At 37.4% G+C, this 20,737-nt stretch overlaps 1 protein-coding gene across 3 annotated transcripts in view; it reads left to right on the top strand.

The window, feature by feature from the left end:
• The window catches only part of EML5 (EMAP like 5), a 153,124-nt gene that overhangs the window by 112,505 nt on the left and 19,882 nt on the right, over positions 1-20,737 (top strand). For all 3 annotated transcript variants that reach the window (XM_044437125.1, XM_044437126.1, XM_044437127.1), the window contains 6 exons: positions 12,555-12,633; positions 13,104-13,233; positions 13,403-13,501; positions 15,105-15,125; positions 16,185-16,358; positions 18,040-18,248. In XM_044437125.1, the coding sequence (XP_044293060.1) occupies positions 12,555-12,633; positions 13,104-13,233; positions 13,403-13,501; positions 15,105-15,125; positions 16,185-16,358; positions 18,040-18,248 (712 nt within the window). The remainder of the gene's footprint in view (positions 1-12,554; positions 12,634-13,103; positions 13,234-13,402; positions 13,502-15,104; positions 15,126-16,184; positions 16,359-18,039; positions 18,249-20,737) is intronic.

Raw genomic sequence — 20,737 nt, 5'->3', positions numbered from 1 at the left:
GTCTGGAATTGAAATGAATTTAACTGGCTTCATTAGCATGTGATGTACAAAAGATGCTAAGTACCACAAAGGTGCAAATCATTTTTACTGTCTCACAAAAGTCTAGTAAACAAAACCAAACTTGTACTTATTGCTTGCACTTTAAGTACCCCGCCCCCCCCGGCCATCAATACTTGGTAGAAGCACCTTTGGCAGAGATTCCAACTATGAATCTTCTTGAGCAAGCTTCTGCCAGTTTTGCTCATCTGTATCCTGTAATGTTTGCCCATTCTTCCTGGCAAAACTGCTTCAGCTCTGTCAAGTTGGTGAGTAGCAACTTTCAAATCATGCTAGAGATTCTCAGTCATGCTAGAGATTCTCTTTGACTGGGCCATTCTGAACCACCCAAGTTTCTGTTTCTTAAACCACTCTGGTGTTACTCTGACTGTGTGTTTAGGGGCATTATCCTGCTGCAACATGAATTTTCTCCCAAATCCCAGGTCCTTTGCAGACTAAAATTCTAGAATTGTCCTGTATTTAGCTCCATCTACAACCCAACTCTGGCTGGTGCTTCTGCAGAACCTTATCTCAGAGTTATTTTGATATCTCCTTGGTCTTCATGATGTTGTTTGTTTAGTTATGCTGTCCAACTTTGAGGCATTCTAGTACAGGTGTATTTAATCTGAGATCATGTGGCACTGATCTGCACACATTGCACACATGTGGACACTATTCAACTGCTTACAGTATTCTGGAGGCAGTGGGTTGCCCCACAGCTTATTTAGGTGTGTCAGAGCCACAGGGGTGAGAACTTATATAACCAACAAGTACGAAAAAGCTTGTTTTTGTTTACTTAATCTTTGTGCCATGATACAAATGTTTTGCACTTTTACAATGTTGAGTATCTTGTGTATACGAAGTGATAACAATGCCAACCAAATCCATTTTATTTCCAGTTGAAACAACAGCATAACATGTGCAAAACTCAAGGGGAGGAGGAATTCTCTTGCAAGGCATCATACATGAGAAACCTGTGTATAATCATCACATGATGGAGTTGTTTGCAAAATTTGTACATATATAAACTGCGAATGTTATCTACCCAGTTAGCATCTTAGCAATAAAGCCATAATGAGTTAAGTTAATATTTTAAGGTTCCATAGGACTGTTTCACATAGTAAAGAGTTTAGTTGAGTAAGCTATTATAAATGTACACTGTCCCTTTGTTTTTATTTGTTGTAGCAGTCAAATATGGTTACTCTTCTGAAATCTGAAACTTTCCTGATTTTCCTCATTCAGAAATAGCCTTCTGCAAACATATACTACTAAATAAAAATATTTTGTACATATTTATAATTAATTACTGTTTACAGTTGCTTTGCACTGTCTTAATTGTTAATTTGGTGCACATTACTAGAGAAAAAATTACCCCAGTTCACTGATCCCTTTTGTTCATATAAAGGTATTTTGCATGTACAACATTGTTTCACCCATGTCAGCCACTTTTTGCTGTAGAAGAAAATATTGATAGGCCAAAATTCAACATGTTTGAAAGTTTATCTGCCTGCAGTGGAATGTTCCAGGTCTGTGCATAGTTTTTGAGTCTCCCTTCAGTCCAGCTGTTTTATTTCTCTTACCTAATCACACAACATTTTGCACAGTTGAGCACCATGATTATCATTATGATTATGAGTACATGAGAACAATATATCATGACTTTCTATTTAAAATACTGAAGGTGGCTAACAACATATATTTAAGACAGCCAAAACATGTCGGGAATACCTAATACAATAAATAATTGCACATTAACTAATTGCATTGTAAAGGCTAGAAAGAAGAACAGTGAAATTGAGGGTTGAACTGGATGGTACATTAGGTTGCATTATAATATTTCTATGTCTTTACACATTTTATATACAGATAGTCACGGACATCTGTGAGGATAGGGAGGAAATATAAGCCTTCCCCCCGTGCTGTTTTTACCATGAAAATACCCTTCCTGAGCTGTTACTGGACCATAAGCTGCTAGGAAGGTTCTATGGATGCAAATAACAGCTTTTCCTCTGAGTCAAATAAGTTAGGAAACGGATTTTCCCTTTTTTCAGTGCAGAATTAGCAGAAAGGAAAGGTTTCCACATCCCTTCATGCTTCAGAAGGTTCAGGTATCTGCCTGCATCCATGATGAATCCATGATATTGAACCTGGTGACTTTGTAACAGAAGTCTGCGAGGTTACACCAAAGGCCTAACTTCTTTCCGACAAGGGCAATCCATATGCTTCTGGGAAGCCCTCAGGTAGAACAGTCCTCCCCCATGGTTGTTTTGAAGAAGCTATTAATTCAGAGACATACTGCATCTGAAATCTGATTTGTAACTGTTGATAAACCTACGCTCATTGGAATTTTAGACTTCTTCTTCTAGATTGCCACAATTTCCCAAGTATGAATGTACACATCAGATAACACCTGCATCTTCTCACCTGATGTAGAATACAGATCAAAATGTGTGGCCACAGACATTATTTCTAGCCACTGTGCCTAGTTATTGCATGTGGATGACTAATCCTGTAGAACAGCTTGTTGTGGTAATTCTCTGAATTCAGGCTAATACCTAAAAGACATAATTCAGCAAGGAAACATATGATTTTAACACAACATTTAGAATAGATATTAATTCTATAATTGAAGTAATCATTAAGACTTTTCAGATAATTGACTTGTTCTGCCATCAATTCATTTCTGCATTCTAAGTGTTGTCTCCTATAAAAGAGCAACAGATTTTCCCTTATTCTGAAATAGTGTCATGCTCCATAACATCGTTATACTTCATTTTTTTCCATTTAACATTTTCGAGCATGCACCATATCTCTCATGTAAGAGTGTACTTATTATATACCTGAGCAAATAGTTGCTGTTGCAAGGACAGTAGAGGATGTAGCCCTTATCATGAGCTATTTTCTTAATTATAATAAGAAAAGCCAGTGCGGCATAGTGGTGTGTTGTACTGAGACTTTGGAGATCTGAGTTCTAATCCCCATTTGGCCATAATGCTCACTAAGTAAATTATGACTCATTTTAATCCACCTCACAAGGTTGTTATGAGGAAGAGAAACTTTCAAGCTCCCTTGGTTCCTTGCAAGAGGAATAAGCACTGGGTATAAAATGTATCATCGTCATCGTCATCAATCATCATCTTATGATATACATTAGAGTAGCATTTTGGTATTACTTCTCTGTCTTTTGTAAATTTATCTGTTTTGAATAACCAGATTGTCATTCCTCTCACGTCTGAAATTAAACTATATTTTTACTCCTATACTACAAACTATGTCTACTGTTCTTGTTTAACATAAATGCTTATTATGTGTAATACACAGTTTTAAATGTTTAAAATGTGGAGAGGAAGAGGGCATCTCAAATCATTTAAAATTGCATTATATATTTTATTTGAATATTCCATTTTTCCTTTCATGGATACCAAAAGGAGAATCCAGTTTTCTGACACTACCCAGTATCTGATTGAAAGCAAGAAAGTAGTCATTTTGTGGGAGGGGGAGTGGCCCCTGGTCATATATTTTGTGCCAAAACAATTTAACTTGGGTGTTCTAGTTTATTTGTTTCAGTGTTCTTGCTGTGATAACTTTATGATCCTGAAATTCCTCTTTACAGAGAGCTCATGCCAGTGGATACAACATTAATCTTATGTTTTTCAAGTAGCTGCTGCTTCTCCATCCTTTTAGGGAAGATTATTTAATTCTAAACTGTTTCGGGTAAAGGTATATATTGCCTGTGGTGCTTACTGTTTGAACAGGCTTGGGGAGAAAGTTAACAGGCAGGGTTTATATGCTGGGTGATCATCTCTAAGATTGTAAAAAAGTGTTTAACTATATATTCAAACTGTTCTTATTTACTAAAGACTTACCTATTTTCTGCTACCTGTCACTGGTAAATATTGTCCCTATGTTGCTTCTTAGTAAAATATTGAAGTTACCTTTCCCCCCAAATCCCTAGAATTGAAATCTAGGAAGGAAAATGCATCTTGATTTCAGAAATGCCAATGTTTCCCTTTCCATTCACACCCTAAGATAACAGGTGCATATGAATGTAGTAGGTAGTAGAGCTGGAGCCATTCTATTTAAAAATAACCAGATACATTGTGAAATCTAACTTTCTGTTAGACATTTTTAATTTTATAAGTGTAAACTATTGTCATCAATTTATTTATACCTTGTTTCAGAAGCCAGCAAAAGGCAAACTGCTCCAGAATAGATGAATGCAATACACAGCAGGTGGTTAAAGGCCTTCATCAATATACAGTGGGGTGGGAAAGGGGACAGAATCTTGGGTAATATTTGCTTGTTTTATGTCTTGAATAAGAAAAGCATATTCAGTTCAGATGATAACTCATTTAAGGCTGCAATCCTATGCACACTTGCCTAAGGAATGCCACTGAATATAGTTGGAATTACTTCCAAGTTTATTTATTTATTTATTTATTTATTTAGAAGGATTCTATGCCGCCCCATTCGCTGAAGCCTCGAGGCGGCTCACAATAATAAATAAATAAGAACAGAATAAAACAATATAATATGAGTCGACCTGGCCCGAAAAATAAAATAAATAAATAATATTAACAATTAAAATAGCATTTGAATGAAAAGGTCTCCTCCTGGCACCGAAAAACAAATAACAACAGCGCCAGGCGGACCTCTCTGGGGAGAGCATTCCATAGATTGGGCGCCACCACAGAGAAAGCCCTCCTCCGAGTACTTACCCTCCTAATATCCTTCACGGAGGGTTCCCGGGGAAGGGCCTCTCCCGCTGATCTCAGGGAGAGTATATATTGATTGGATTGTGCTGTGAGTTACTTGTTAGTGGTATGTAAAATTACAAGTGGAATCTTGCAACAAAATTATGAACTGTACCCCTGGACTTCATATATTATATGAGCCTATGGCTTGAGATGATTGAAAAGGGGAATTTAGTGTCAAACAGGAGTGTCTGCTGTAATTTGGGACTTAACTTCAGACTATGAACATTTAAAAAAACCAGTTTGCATGCACATCAGTGGAGCACAAGGCTTCTGTATGCTTGGTTTGGCCTGGGACATGGTCTGAAGTGCCAATTTAAATAAACCCATTTCTGGTCTGTAATATAATACTAGAGTACACTGCAGGGCTGCTCTGAGTACACTCTTTGTCAGAATAGCCTTCCATTCTGAAATAAGAGCATAACAATGAATATACAGCAGGGTTGTTGCAAAGTTTATTCTAAGCATTTTTCAAGTGTACAACAGGCTAGTGCAAGGATAATATGTTTTAAAACTGTCATCCAATAAAGGCTTCTCACAAAATGCCAACTCAAAAATTGCATAGTTGCATGACTACCCTTAACATACAAATCTGTTATAAGGGCTTGAGAGCAATTGATACAACAGGAAGAGCTGGTCTGGCTTTAACAGTAAGATATTTAATTTTCATGTTACATGGAAAGCCACTGAGAGTAAATTTATTTTATTTTTATTTATTTAAGGCTTTTATAAACCATTTGATTAGCAACAGCTCTCAGAATGGTATACAAATTGAAATAATCTAAAAACATAAAATACATACAGTATATCACAGGGCAGTTAGACAGCTACCAGCAGTAACAATATATAGTAATAATAATATATTGTACAAGAATAAAACCAAATCACTTCATGCTAATGACCAAATAGATAAAAACCAGTATAAAATCCAATAACGTTATTTAATAAAATCCAATAACTGTTGTTGTTATTTAACAATTAAAATGCCAGGAAAATAAAAAGGATTTAACATAGGGCCTAAATAAGTAAAGCATTGGTGCCAGGCACACCTCCCTCAGGAGCTGATTTCATAATCAGGGTGCCATGGCTGAGAAGGCCCTTCCCCTTGCATCCACTGGATGTTTGTGAAGAACCTTTCAGAAGCCAGGCATATTATTATGGGTGGGGGAATTTGGGGGAACCGTCTCTGGTGGCGGCAGTGGTGAGGAGTGCTTCCCTTTAGCTTCTTTACCTGGATGAGCAGCGCCTAGCAATGGTGACCCATGCTCTGGTAGCTTCCCAATTGGACTATTGCAGCAGCTCTACATGGGGCTGCCCTTGAAGATGGTCTGGATACATCAATTGATTCAGAATAGAGCTGCCAGGATGTTAACAGGGACCAGCAGGTATGACCATATAGCAACGATCCTTTACCATCTACACTGGCTACTAATTGAAGTCTGGGCCCAATTTAAGGTACTGGAGATGACTTATAAAGCCCTAAACAGCTTGACAGATATCTGAAGGAGCATCTCCTTCTGTATGTGCCTTTCTGCCCCTTAAGATCTGGCCTGGAGGTCCTTTTTTTGAAAGCCGCCTTGAAGGAGATTAGAAGGACCTTCTCAGTGGTGGCACCCTGGCTATGGAATGCACTCCCCAGAAAGGTCCACCTGGTACCTACTCTGCATTCTTTTTGGTGCCAGGCTAAATCCTTTATATTTGCCCTTTATTTTAAGGTTGATTAGGTTATAATATGGGTTTTATTTGGATGCTGTGCTTCATTCTATTCTGTTTTTATTGTAGACCATCCCGAGACTGTAGTAATCGGATGGTATATAAAAGCAACAAACAAACAAATTTTGAGATCGGGTTCCCTCTGCTAGAGGAACAAAACAGACCCTACTGTAGTGTAACAAGAATTTGTGTCTTAACGAAACTCTCTGGAGATGTCTTGTACTTTTTGGTCAAGGCTAGCCTATAAGGACTGGCAGTCTGTTGGGTTGAGGTGAGGCCTTGTTTCAGTCTGGGAGTTCCTCTGAGAGATACTGTTGAACAAAGAGGCTGTGCTGAACTGAAACTTCTGGAAGTCTAGTCATATGATATATGTGTTCTTCGGGGATAATTTACCATTCCAATTTACCATTATTAGGAAGGTGAAGAATTAATACTGACGAGTAGGAACAGCAACCTCCCCCGCCCCAGGAATTTGAATATGACATAATAGACACATGTGCCTTTACTGTGCTTGTGGTTGTACTTAAGAGAAGATAGAAGAGTAGGAGTTGGAGGAAGGAGTCTACACAAATTGCTGAAAGTAGACTTGGCTTGTCCTGTGTTAAGCTGTCTGCTGAAAAGGACTAGAGAAAAATCTGTTACGAAGCTACATTTTGGTGAAAGGTTGAGAGGGGAGAAGTCAGTTCAAGGGCTTTTGGAGATAACTTTAGCTGGTGGATACAGTAGTTGGGCACAGGTTGTTTTCCTAGATGGGAGCTCAGCCTTCAATACATTATTATTTAAACTTTGGAAAGTGTTTCTTGTTGGCTAGGTCAAGCATGAAGTTTGGGACTGTAGGTATACATTTAGACAGAAAGAATACAGCAGTTTATTTGCCTTTCTTTTAACCCACGTGGTCGGTCATTTGTTAATCCCTTATCTATCTTTCTTACCTAAAAATGTAATTTGGTAAATCAGTTGTAGTACAAGCATGAAAAAATGTCAGTGCAAAATTGTGGTGCAAATCTAAGCTTTCTACAATACTAGCTTGTAACATCCAATGATTTACCAGCACATATAGTGGCTTTGTTAGTTAACATACCTCAGGTATCATCCATTGGCATATAGCACACACAGCTAGGTTCTCATCTGCATCTGCTAATGAACCTCTTGCTGCTAATGCCATCTGCTGTGCCAGCAGTACTCTCAAATGCCCCTGCTCCGCAACAATCAGGAGAAAGTTGGGGAAGCCCACAATGTTGTTGGATGTGCTGAAAGCATGTTACTTGAGCCAAACATATTTGGTAGAGGGTCAGGTCATGAAGAAGTTATGAATTAATTAATCCAAATTAATGCAGAACAATCCAGAAAACAACACATTTAAAAACTTGCATCAAAATGACCTATACAATGTTAGATGTAAAGCACATTTCAAGTTTCCTGACATAGTAAAGTTGTTTCCAAAGCGTACTCAGATGCTACTGCTCGCAAAAGAATCTGGAAGTGTTTATAGGAATGAAAGAATTTGGAGGCATCTGGAACAATCCTATCATAGTGACATTAAATCTGCATTGCACGCTGCACTGAGTGGGGTATTGAATCTGTTGACCTTATTCGCCCCTTCCAATGCCACTATTCTATGATTCTACGAGTAAAGCACTTTTAAAGCAACTGTCAACCTTGACACCTGTGGAAACCACACAGGTTTTCAGTATAAGAAAGCACTATCCAAGGCTAATGGAAAATTGGCAGACAAAGTTTGCACTCTCTTCCTACATCCTTACAGAGAAGAAAAGAAACTGACTTTGAGTTCATGGTCATTTCCTGCTAGAGCAGGAAATGAGTAAATGAGTAAGTAGTGAGTAAATTAGCTTCTGTTTTTTCTATAACATTGCAGAATTGGTACATAGGAACAAGATGTACCAATTTAAGAACTTGACTCCAGATGCTCACAAGGCATGTGTGCAGTGAATGTATGAATTGACAAAATTTATAGATTGGTGAAAATCTGGGGAAAGCTAGTGAACCCTTCAGCCATGGTGTATAATGAATGCTGGTTGCAGTGGAAGACTCCTGCTGCAAGGCAGTTGGACCTGCAGCAGCTCGTCACATAAGTATACAAATATCCTCAATCACAGATGGAGCATCTGACAACATAAGCAATAAGTCTGGTTTGTTGATTCTTCCAATCCAAAATGAGGGCTAATGATTAAGAATCTTATATCCTTTTGCTGGAGAGTTCACTAGTCAAATCTAGCATGGAGACCAACATACATGGATGGCATTTTCCTCTTTCCTACTACACTCTGTCCTAGTGTCTTTGCACTGCTGAGTTCTGTTCATGAGGAAGTCTGAGGAAAAGACATGTGGGTTTCCTGCATTCTTCCTTGATGAAGATAAGCTCTTACATCTGTCATTTTTGGCCAGTGTATTTACAGTGTTCAATAGGTACTAGAAACAACTGCAAGATGTGATCATCATGCTCAATATATAAAGAAGCTTACAATACCAGTACAGTCAAAGTTATTGGCATTGAAAGAACAGAATTTCTTTCAATGTAGCTTAAGGCTTTCGATTATGAAATGGTTATACAGGCAGATAGAACAGTAACAAGGAATTCATGAAAAGAATTCATTAGGAAACAAAGCACAGGAAAAGATGCAAGGAGCGAAGGTGGATTTGATTTAAATCAAATCAATTTAAATAATGATTTAAATCACTAGTCAGCAAGACTAGATTAACTTAAAATCATGGTTTTCTACATAATTTGCACACATGCCTGCCTTACTCGTAGGTAGAGGATCTTTATTAAAATATTTCTAAATTCTTTTATGGTCTGCCACCATTATAAGTTTTCTCCTCCAGGGAAGGAATAATCTGATAAAATTCAGGCTATGCACAAGAAGATCCAAAGACTTGTGGAGTATTCTGCTCAAAAGTTTCCTTCTCATTTTACTACTTGCTCCTCCCTCCTCACACTTAGCTTCTTGTACAGATCTGTTCGACTCCCAACAATATTCTATTCCTTGAATGCTTTTGAAACCTTAAGGGATAATAGGTTGTACACAGATTTGCAAAAGAACAATGGGATTAAGATCTTTTGCTGAAGTCCGTATGTTTATTTTATAACATTTTTGCTGTGAAGAAGATGAATGTGATCTCTTCAGACACACATTTACAGTTTTGGGAACTGTAAAACCACACATCTGTGATATCTTCTAGATAGAAAAAATGCCCAATAGTCTTACAGAAACCTATGGAAAAGCATGACATTGTGAGTGGATTAATGGAATTCATTTACCAAAAAATGTAGACATTGCAGGAGTATACAGTCTCATGCTACATAAGCTAATCCTTATTTCAGGATGAATAATATTTGAATTATAATATATTTTAAATAGAAAACTATCTGTAGATCGATTTTTCCTCAAAAAGCATTTAAAAAATCTAATTTAAATAAAAATCTTATTTATTTTTTAAAATATGATTTTCATTTTTTAAAAAATCCCTGATTTTTATCCACCCTGCAAGGAACATTACCAGTATGTTTCTGACATTACTGATGGTGTTTGTAATACAGTAGTTGACTCCTGTGCTGAGTACTTTAATGAACACTTTAAAGTTGATGCTTATGAAGACTTTTGCCACATTACCAATTTCAGTAAATCTAAAAGCAGCTTACAAGGTGCTAGGTACTGACCTCAGTCTAGCAGCAGTCTTGCTAGAATATACAGAGATACTTGAACTTGATAGCATCAGTGATGTTTGCAAGCTGGCATTGCCTCATTTTCTTACATTATCAAAGGAAGAGAAATGTGACAACACTCATGGCATGTCTCGTAGTGGCTAAGCCTCATACTAGTGATGTGGAACTTCTGACTGTACAAGAGTGATGTTGAAGTCTATAACCAGAAAAAGACACTCAGTTGTGTCAGAAAATGAATAGCTTACATCAGTCACAACAATTTACCTCTCACTGAATGGGATCCTAGGGCATCAGTGCTGGTATGGATGACTAAATGTGAGTGCTGAACCAAAGGCATATCTAAAGAGAGTTTAAAGGAATTTTCTCTGAACACACCAAGCCACACTGCTTATTTTAACCTGCCCGAGATGCTGATATGACCATCTTTAAGAAAAATAAAATTTTAGTGATAGGTATATTGTGAAAAATACAGCACATACCACAATTCTTTGCATGATAATCTGACACTTTTGTCAAAAGCATTTGTGTAGGTATACAATCAAACAGTTGATTCTATTAATATATGATTAATATAAAGTTATAAAGATTGAAAAGAAGTAGTAATCCTAATGCTTTATTTCTATATCCCATTTTTTAACTATTTCTCTTAAGATAAAACCTTGTTCCTTATTAAAGTCCATGTTCCCAAAAAAAAATTTTTTTCCACTGGACTTTTTTTCCCTGCTGCTCATCAGAATAAACTTTGGATAGTTATATATTGCTCCCTTAGCCCAACCTGCAATGTGTGAATAAAAGCAGTATATAATAAATGCTGTTATAAGTTATTTTTTCAGGTTCAAACTAACCCCAACCTTCCTTGGGATCTAATACCTGTAGGCAACACATCAGGACTGTTGCAAACCATTGAAAGCCTGACCTGCAGCATTCAATGTATACCACACTGCCTGGCTGCCATAAGCCACTCTCCTAGCGACAACCTTCTCTAACCTGTAGTATGGGCATATAGAAACACGGAAACAAAGCAAGTCAGAAAGGGTCTCCCAGGCCATCTAGTCTGACCCTGGCTCCAGCTGGCTCTGCTCATGTAATCCCCAACATGTGATTGTCCAATCTTTCCTTGAACATTCTCACTGATGGGGCCTCAACCACCTCCCTTGGAAGCCTATTCCATACCCTAGGGGTCCTAACCATCAAGAAGTACTTCCTGCCATCCAACCTGAAGCCTGGTTCCTTGAGCTTTGCCGCATTAGAATGCCACCCTCCTCCACATGATATTCCCTTATATACTATAAGTTGCTAAAGGATCCCCTCAGAGTCTCCTCTTCTCCAGGCTGAAAAGATCCAGTTCCCTCAATCTTTCCTCTTTATGAACTGTATTAGCTTGGAATTTGCTTTAATACAGATATTCTAAAACATTTTATACTAAATAAGAACCTTTATAACCTAGAAACAGAGTCAGAAGGGGCACCCTGCCCCCTGGCTCCAGCCAGCTCTGCTCATGTCATGCCTTCCATGTGCATGTCCAGCCTATCCTTGAACACCCTCACTGATGGGGCTTCAACCTCCTCCCATGGAAGCCCATTCCATACCCTAGGGGTCCTAACTGTCAGGAAATACTTCCTGGCATCCAAATTAAACTTTGGCTTCCATTGGAATGCATCCTGCCCTCCTCTGCAGGGGAGAACAGGTCTCCACCCACCTCCATGTGACACCCCCTCACATACGTATATGTCACCAACAGATCCCCTCGGAGTTTCCTCCACGCTGAAAAGACCCAGTTCCCTCAATCTCTCTTCAGTATGAACTGTATTAACTTGGAATTTGCTTTAATACAGACATTTTTAAACATTCTATATCAAATAAGGACATTTTATTTATAAAAAATGGTCCCTGTGGTACTAGCTAAGGTTGCAATTTTGTTATCCTATGTAGAACAAGAGGAGGTGTAGAGGCAGTGTTTCATTAGCTGAAATTTTGTTGCCTGTTTAGCTGGAGCAATTTGGAAAGAAAGGAAAGGATAGCTCACATCCTTGCTCTCCAGGTTTTTCTTCCTTCCCTGCCCACCAAAATGCCTGCATGTCATATTCCTAACATCAGAGAGGCAGCCAGTAGTTCTTTCTGTGCTGGCTGTAAATTAGTGGGGGATCGATCTCGGATTCCAAACCTTCAAAGTCAGACTACTCTCTCTGACTTCCAATCCAGGGACCTGAATATAGTATGCCTATTAAGATACTGTCTAGGGGCCTTGAGATTCCTCCTTTCACATATTAACAGTTTACTCTAACCAGGTGACAGTTCAGAAGATGCTGTTTTACTACTGAATGGGTGACAGACAACCTTTTCTTATTCACAGTTCTTTGTTTCAGACCACCAGTTAGTAGGGCATTGCCTCAGCCTGAAAAACTTCAGACAAATAATGTTGGGAAAAAAAAGAGACCTATAGAGGTAAGGAATACTGCTGTTCTTTTAACAACCTCATATTAACTGTGCTTTAGCAAACCATATAGGGATCTAAAAAAACATCTCATTAAATAGCTTTTTTAAACAGATGTCAGATGCTTATTTTGAATGAACAGGGAGAATTAATGGTAAGGCAGCAGTCTTACATATAATTCATTCTTTACTAAAGGATCTTCCAACAAATTGTCAAGATGGAAAGGCACTATGGGGGCAAAACTGAGGAGTGGAGTGGGTCTCTCCATAAGTGGAATGCTTAGAAAATATGTTTCTTGTTTATCTCTAATGTGTAAATGGTTATAGAATCCATCTTGATGTTTTGAGAGCTTATTAAGTTAAAATAAAAATGAAGTTCATTTAATAGCCTTGTTTACTACAGCTAATGGATAAAACAGTGTAACTTTCTTTATTCACAAAGAAGTTTTAAAGCTGTGTTGCTCATAATTCTGTTTTCTTAGGATCTAGTGCTGGAGCTGGTATTTGGATACCGAGGGAGAGATGGCAGAAACAATGTGCACTATTTGAATGATGGTGCTGATATAATTTATCACACTGCATCTGTTGGGATTCTGTACAATGTGGCAACAGGTAGGAAACATACAGATGTTTTAAAAGAAAACTGTAATGTAGAGAAGATTAGTCAGTCTTCTCCTTGTACTGTTAGTGCTTTTCTTTCCTTCACTCCCCCTCCACCCCACCCATACACACACAGCACTGAAAATGTATTTTAAACACTGTGCCATTTTTTTTCCTTTAGGCTCTCAATCTTTCTACCAGGAACATAATGATGATATTTTGTGCCTCACTATAAATCAGCATCCCAAGTTTATCAACCTTGTGGCAACTGGCCAAGTAGGTATGTTTGTATTTAAAAAAAAGAAATTAATATTTAAGCACAAACTGTTAGCCATATGAGTTTATTGAGAGAAGAATGAATTTACTTATGCTGCTTCTGTTTGTATGACTCTTAATCAGTTAACCTGTGCCAACTACATTTCTTCTTGTTTCAGTAAAACTTTTGAAAACTGCATTGATGCTTTCAGGATGCCAGTGCTATTACGTTCATTGTACCATTTTTCAAATTATTTTTAAAATGTTGAGCCCCATTTAATATAAATCATTTTCTTTTTTGATTTCACACCTGCCAGAATGTATACTATTATGTGCAATATATACAAAACTATTTTAACTAGCAAGTACCCATTACAATAAAATATAGGGAAGATTTTATATTGCAGGGACCCTTTCAGGTACAAAGAAGGTCTGTATGTTTGGCAGAGAGACAAATTGGATACATTACACACAGATACACACATCACTGTATTTGTGAAGTCAGAGAAACAACAATGTTGTTTGCATTGTCATACCAATAGTAAGCACACACAAATAATTAAGCAGTCCTACTGTGAGCAATCCACACCAGGCCATCCAGAGACGTGCAACGTAATTGGAAGGGATAAAAATACCCAAATAAAATAAATAACTAGACCATTTGTATCATCCTGGTGGATGATAAGGAGGATTTTGCTATGCATAAGTACAGTTGTATGGTAGAAGGTTGGCACTACTAGCTTAATTTTGTTTCTGCGGATGTCAGTGGTCATTCATGTACCTTGTAAAAAAAAGCTACAGTATATATTTGAAACAGCTGTAGTTCAGAGCTAGTCCCCTTACATTTCCATGCCCTTTGGTCCCACACAGAATTGGCTGCCAGAGAAGGAGGAAGTTGCTGCTCTGATTTAAATGGCAAGATTTAAGGCATGTTCCTTGATCCAGCAATTAATTCCAAATGTAGGAACTCAGTAGAAAGCATAGCATTTCCTGTGTAAGTAGAAGGAGGCAGTGTAAATTTTCACAAAAATTTATGCACAGATATCAGTTCATTGACATCAATAGGGACCCTGCATGCATAAGGTTTCCATCTGTATTCAAGAACACACACAAACATAACAGCATGGAAAATTTATGTAGCGTTGTAATTATTGAAAAACTCATTGCTGCATCTATTCTATTTGGGTTGCAATAGTGTTTAGAGATACCTTGCGTTGGTCCAGATGTAATATTCCTTGGGAATATGGAGAGAATGTTATTTAATTACTTAATTCCTGTCCAGTGCAAACTGTAGTTTGCCATCACAACTAAACTACAATCTATAGTTTCAGTGCTGGATTGGAGGGCAAACACAAACTGATGGTCAGATGCTGTTCACTGTAGCAGAAAACTATGTAACAAGGAAGTAACTAATTGAACAGAAATGCACAAGGTGGAAGGGGAAGTATATAAGCCCAAAGCTCATTCATGTAACAACAAACCAGTATTTCATTTTAAAGATACTTGCCAAAGAATTGATAGAATAAGCCAACAATTCTAAACTCAAAATGTGTACTTTATAACACATATATTTTAGTTATTATCTTCATTCTGTTTGTAATCATTTTTCTGCTGCTTTTCCATTACAGGAGATTCAGCAGATATGTCAGGTAAGGGCAACAAAATATTAACATCTTAAGGGATAACTAGGATTTTTCTGAGGTGGGGCTCAGTTATAGTAATGTAGGTAGGTAAATGCAGTTAATGGAATTACCTACAGTTATATATGTAGATTAATTGAATATATTTCCATGATATTCAAACACATTATTAGATAATTATTGCTAAATACAGAATTCCACAAATATAAATAGACAAGAGTTCCTTTAGTTTGCAATCAAGACATTCATTTTTAAAGCTATTTTATTTTATGCTAATTTCTTTTTGTTTTGTTAAATGATACACCATCTCTAACCTATATTTCATTTATGTGCCTATACATTCATTTAATTTCTCAAAACTAATTGGGGCTGACAACAAACATTTCTTTTATAAGTTATCATTGCTTTAAATTCAGGTATTCACTGATGAGGCCTTGGTGACTGAGTTAATAAAGAAATCATATTTCACATTTACAATATTATTGTCATATTATTCTTACCAGTCATCTAAATTTGTCAATTGCGTCAAATGCATTGTATAGAATTTTATTTATTTATTTATTTATTTATTTATTTATTTATTTATTTATTTATTTATTTATTTGGAGTCATAAACTTAACAACTAATTGCTTCCTAACTGTGATCTTGTATTTTGTTACCATCTTGCATGAATTAAGAGTCTTCTTTAGCTGTCTATGAACCCTATAACAGAAAAGTATTATGCACATGCTTTCATATATATAGAATGACTGTTATTTCTTCTTATCTTTTGTCCATGTAACTCTTAGGTTTATATGTCTTGAGCTAATGGATTGAATTTATACAACTTTTGTAATGAATAAAAGCTTAATTTTCTGTGTCAGCTTTAAAAGACAACATTTATTTTATTTCCATATTAATAATATAACACTTAGATATTTCTTACTGTAATAGTGTCTAAGCAGATCATATACACAAAACTTGGAATACTCTTTTTAAACCTAAATTATTCTGATGTTTTAAATATTAAAAAATCCTGTAAGTTTTCACTTACAAAAGTAATTCCTGGTGTTCTTATATTTGTTCAGCTACAGCACCTTGTATTCATATATGGGATGCAATGAGCAAACAGACTCTGTCTGTATTGCGGTGTTACCACTCAAAAGGAGTTTGTTCAGTCAGTTTTAGTGCCACTGGCAAGCTTCTTCTGTCTGTAGGGCTGGATCCTGAACATACCATTACCATTTGGAAATGGCAGGAAGGTAGGTAATATTTTGTGTATAAAAAGTTGTGAATTGACTGGAAGTAAAATTTAATTCAATGGGATTTTTGCTTTATATGCAATTTCACATATTTCACAGTTGCAGATCTGAGATAAATATTTGTCATCAGTTATATGGTGTATGTATGCATGTATTTTTGTTTCTGCATTCATACTTATTTGGTCTTTCCAATCTGGTCCTCTCCAGAGGTGTTGGATTGTAACTTTATGAATTCAGATACTTACAAAATTAATTTGTTTTGAAAACTTTTAAAACTTGTGGGTGGGTCAGCCAAATCATTTAAGGCAGGACTAGCTTCAAAGTTTTTTTTTTGTAAAAGTGGTCTGCAAGATGCTGTCTTTGGCAGTGCATCTCCCCCTTATTTATGTGCCAAGCAGAAGGTATGTGCAGAAGCAGCTATTTGCACCTACTGATGACTTCCATTGTTCCAACCCCTGATACAGGCCCTGCATTGAGCCCTATTTCAGACATTATACTGAGGCCCAGTAAGGCCCTTTTATTACTTAATATTTCTTCTTAGATCAGGATTAGGCCACCTTTTCGAGCCATGGGAAATTTGAGAAACTGCCCTGGGCACCTACACAAAATGGTTTCTCTGATAGGTGTGGCTACTGACAAGTAACCTGCTGATAAGAGTGAGTACAGTACTAGCTCAAGGTTTTTAAGGGGCCCTTTGATAAGACACCCACAATAGGCCTTTGCCATTGTTATTACCTGTTGTGGATTCTGCCCTTCCTCCTCAGCTTTGCTATCATTTGCTTGTTTGTTAGTGAGCATTTCCCATTATTCCTTCTCACCACACTCAGTGTCCAAGCCAGAATAAGGAGCAGGTGAACAAGTGGGTTGCAGTGATGAAGAGGAAGAGCAAGTTCAGGGGGTTCTTGTTGGTGTACCCATGCTGGGGTGTGAGTGCTTAGCAGATGTGCAACCATGTCTAGCTTTGACACTGTCCCTGAGTAAAAAGCAGAGGTGGGTATGAGATTAAGCATACTAAACAATATATTTGAACCAGGTTTTAAGCACCAACAGACATTAATTTAATAGCAAAATGAAAAATGTGGGAGAATTAGAAGGGGACATTGGCTGGTATTGAAAGGTATCCACAGTATAATGGTGTCTGTGTGCACCATGCTGTGTAGTTCTGATTCAGATGCAAGTGGTCACATATCTCTGGCAACTGATGCTATTTCTGAAGCTACAAGAATTCCTTCTTCAGGTTACAGACAGAGAATGGTGATAATAATATTGATCTACTTCATAGGGCTGAATTTAAATTGATATAAACTTCTAACAAAAGCATTATGTAATACCATCATCATCAACAACATCATCATTCCACTACCATCATGACTGAAAAAGGGACTCAGTGTCTAACTTGTTACTTAAGAAGAAATGGACTTAATGGCAGAGCAATGATGTTAGAGTTACAATTTTCTTTTGACGTGACACTTCAGAATATTGTGGGCAGTATCCTACACTGAGTTCTGCTAATTTGCCTCATTCCAGAAAGGAATGGAATGCTCTTTCAGGAATCACTAGTTCCTTTTGTGGAAGCAGTAGGTCCTGCTTGGTTTCAGAAAGCTTATGATACTGCCTATTGTCAGAAATAAGTCCTTTCTCTGCATATTGGTGCACTTATATTTGTGTGTCTTTCCATTAGGTGCCAAAATTGCCAGTAGAGCTGGTCATAATCAGCGTATTTTTGTAGCAGAATTCAGGCCTGACTCCGACACACAATTCGTTTCAGTAGGAGTAAAACATGTAAGATTCTGGACCCTTGCTGGAAGAGCACTTCTCAGTAAAAAAGGACAAACAAGTTCAATTGAAGATGCACGGATGCAGACCATGCTGTCTGTAGCATTTGGAGCTGTACGTAATGTAAAAGATTGTTTTGAAAAAAATTATAAAGGCAGTGTGCAGGACTGGGGATCTGGGATATATGGGTGCTAGTCCACACTCAACTGTGAAGCTCACTGGGTAACTTAAGGCTAGTCACAGATGCTTAATCTAGCCTACCTCACAGGGTGGTTGTGAGGAAAAAAATGGAGCTATTTGAGCCACTCTGGGTTACTTGCACAAAGAAAAAAGGTGGGATATAAATGCAAGGAATATCTTCTATGTTTTATTACAATATTTATATGTATGTACTTTTTGCCTTAGGGAGCAATTCTATGACTCCTGGGAAGGTATGGAAGGAACTACTGAATATCTGCCCTCTCAAATTTGTATTTCTTGGTCACTGGTACAAAAACCTCAGCTGCTATTGCTGTTTTGTCATCAATTCTCCGATGATAGTAATGGCAAAAAGAGGACATGCTGGCATGGATCTAGGAGTGGTCAGGATCTGCTGAATCAAAAACCCTCTTTTTCCCCATAGAATGAGGAAAAAAAGAGAACTAGCCCTAGAACTGGCAAACCTGTTTTTCCTCCAGATTCGCTCCACAGTTTTAGCCTGTTGCCCTAAACTGGGCCACATTAGAAGTGGTTATTCCCCCACAGTGGATTGCTCACCCACACTCCCTTTGTATTGCTCAGTGGTTAAGCAGCTCAAACCTGATTTACATTACAGATTATTGGAAGCTGCTGAATGCTATAAAATGCTTTTAGCTTTAGAAATAGACTTTATGAATTCAGGTGCTTTAGTTGTTTACAGAATAAATATATTTAGGAAAATAGCACTTGTTGAAAGCTCAAATGGTAATTCAGACTTCTCTGATTTAGTTTAGTTCTTGAGAACTTTGAGAAAGGTTTATATTTCGTCATGGGGTATCATTTTTCAAATGTGGTCAGTAACTAGACAGTTGTGACATGATAATTATATGAAGTGATTCCAATTGCATATGCTGACCTCTGTAGCATTTCCAGTGTGTTGAAGTGGGGGCTAGGGTTACCTCTCCATAATACTGAAATGTTGGAGTAGCAAGAGACTCCAACACCAAATGCAATATGATTACACTAACTGAGAGAGCAGAAACAAAAATAGAGGGTGATACTTCTTCTTGGGCAATTCTCTTCTTTGTTACATTGTTCCCACAAAGCTTGCATATGCAAAATATTCTTTAAGCAGCTTTCCATATCTCTAGGGTCAAGGAGCAAGTAAGAGCATTGCAGGTTATCCAAGCCTATCATTTTCAGCAATATAGGAAATAGTGTAGTTTATTGAACCCTGAAAAGAAAAAGAAAATATCAAATCACTGCCCAAAGAAGAATGTATTGATGCAAACACTGCCCAACAAATTTTGACTACACACACACTTGAGGTACTGAAAAGATTAATGTCAGATTCAGATGTGATACTGCTTGATCATTAAACCACAGGGTTAGGCAACCTGGTGTTGTCCAGGTGTTTTATAGTATGACTTTTGAGTGTTGGCCATGCTGACTGGGGATCAAGAGAGTTGTATGAATGGATGGGAAGAGGGAACACCTGAAGCCCAAAGGCATTTTGTATTCTCATAATGGAAAATGCCCTTTAACTGCTGGCCACTTGCCTGAGGTCAAGAGCTCCTTAAGGAGAGCCACTGAGGATGATCTTAACTGACAGACAGGTTCATGTGGGGGAATATGACACCATTATCACAGACCATTTAAATCTTAAGTGATAAGACCAGTTCTTTGAATTGAGCCCAGAAATAACAGCCAGCCAGTGTAGATCTGCAAACTGGTATCAACAGTTTGCAGTGGTAAGTCCCAGTACATTTATTTTATTTAAAATATGTTTTTTTAGTTTGTCACTAATTAATTAGCTAGCTAGTTCAATTTATGAAAAGCCTAGTAAATTATATTTCTGTAGCAATGCACAATAAATTTAGAAACATAAAAAATACAAATAAGTGAATAATAACATAAAACCAGTAAAAATACCCACAGTATAATATAATACAGATGGAAAACTACAACCTCCAGCAGGTCCAAGAGTTCAAACTACATCATGTTGTTGCTACGTGCTGTCAAGTCATATCCTACTTAGGGTGACTCTATGAATAAATGCCCTCCAAAATGTCCTCTCCTTCACAACCCCATTCAGCTCCTGTAACCTCAGGTTGTGGCTTTCTTTATGGAATCAATCCATCTCATATTTGGTTGTCTTCTACCTTCCATTGTTCATAGCGGTTTTGTCTTCTACAGTGAGTCTTGCCATTTCATGATGTGCCCAAAGTACAACTTCAGTTTTGTCATTTTTGCTTCCAGTGAAAGTTCTGCCTTGATTTAATTTGACTTTTGTATTTGTATTGATCCAAGGTACTCGTATTTACAATGCTCTCCTCCAGCGCCAAGTTTTGAGTAGATCAATTTTTCTCCTGTCAGCTTTCTTCACTTTACTATATATGGGTTTTCACAGGAATCTAATGGTGTGG

The sequence above is a fragment of the Varanus komodoensis genome, unplaced genomic scaffold (assembly GCF_004798865.1).
Source record: "Varanus komodoensis strain SLA01 unplaced genomic scaffold, ASM479886v1 scaffold3, whole genome shotgun sequence".
Taxonomy (NCBI): Eukaryota; Metazoa; Chordata; class Lepidosauria; order Squamata; family Varanidae; genus Varanus; species Varanus komodoensis.
Note: the sequence above shows the minus strand (reverse complement) of the source record. Positions and strands in the feature narration are given on the sequence as shown.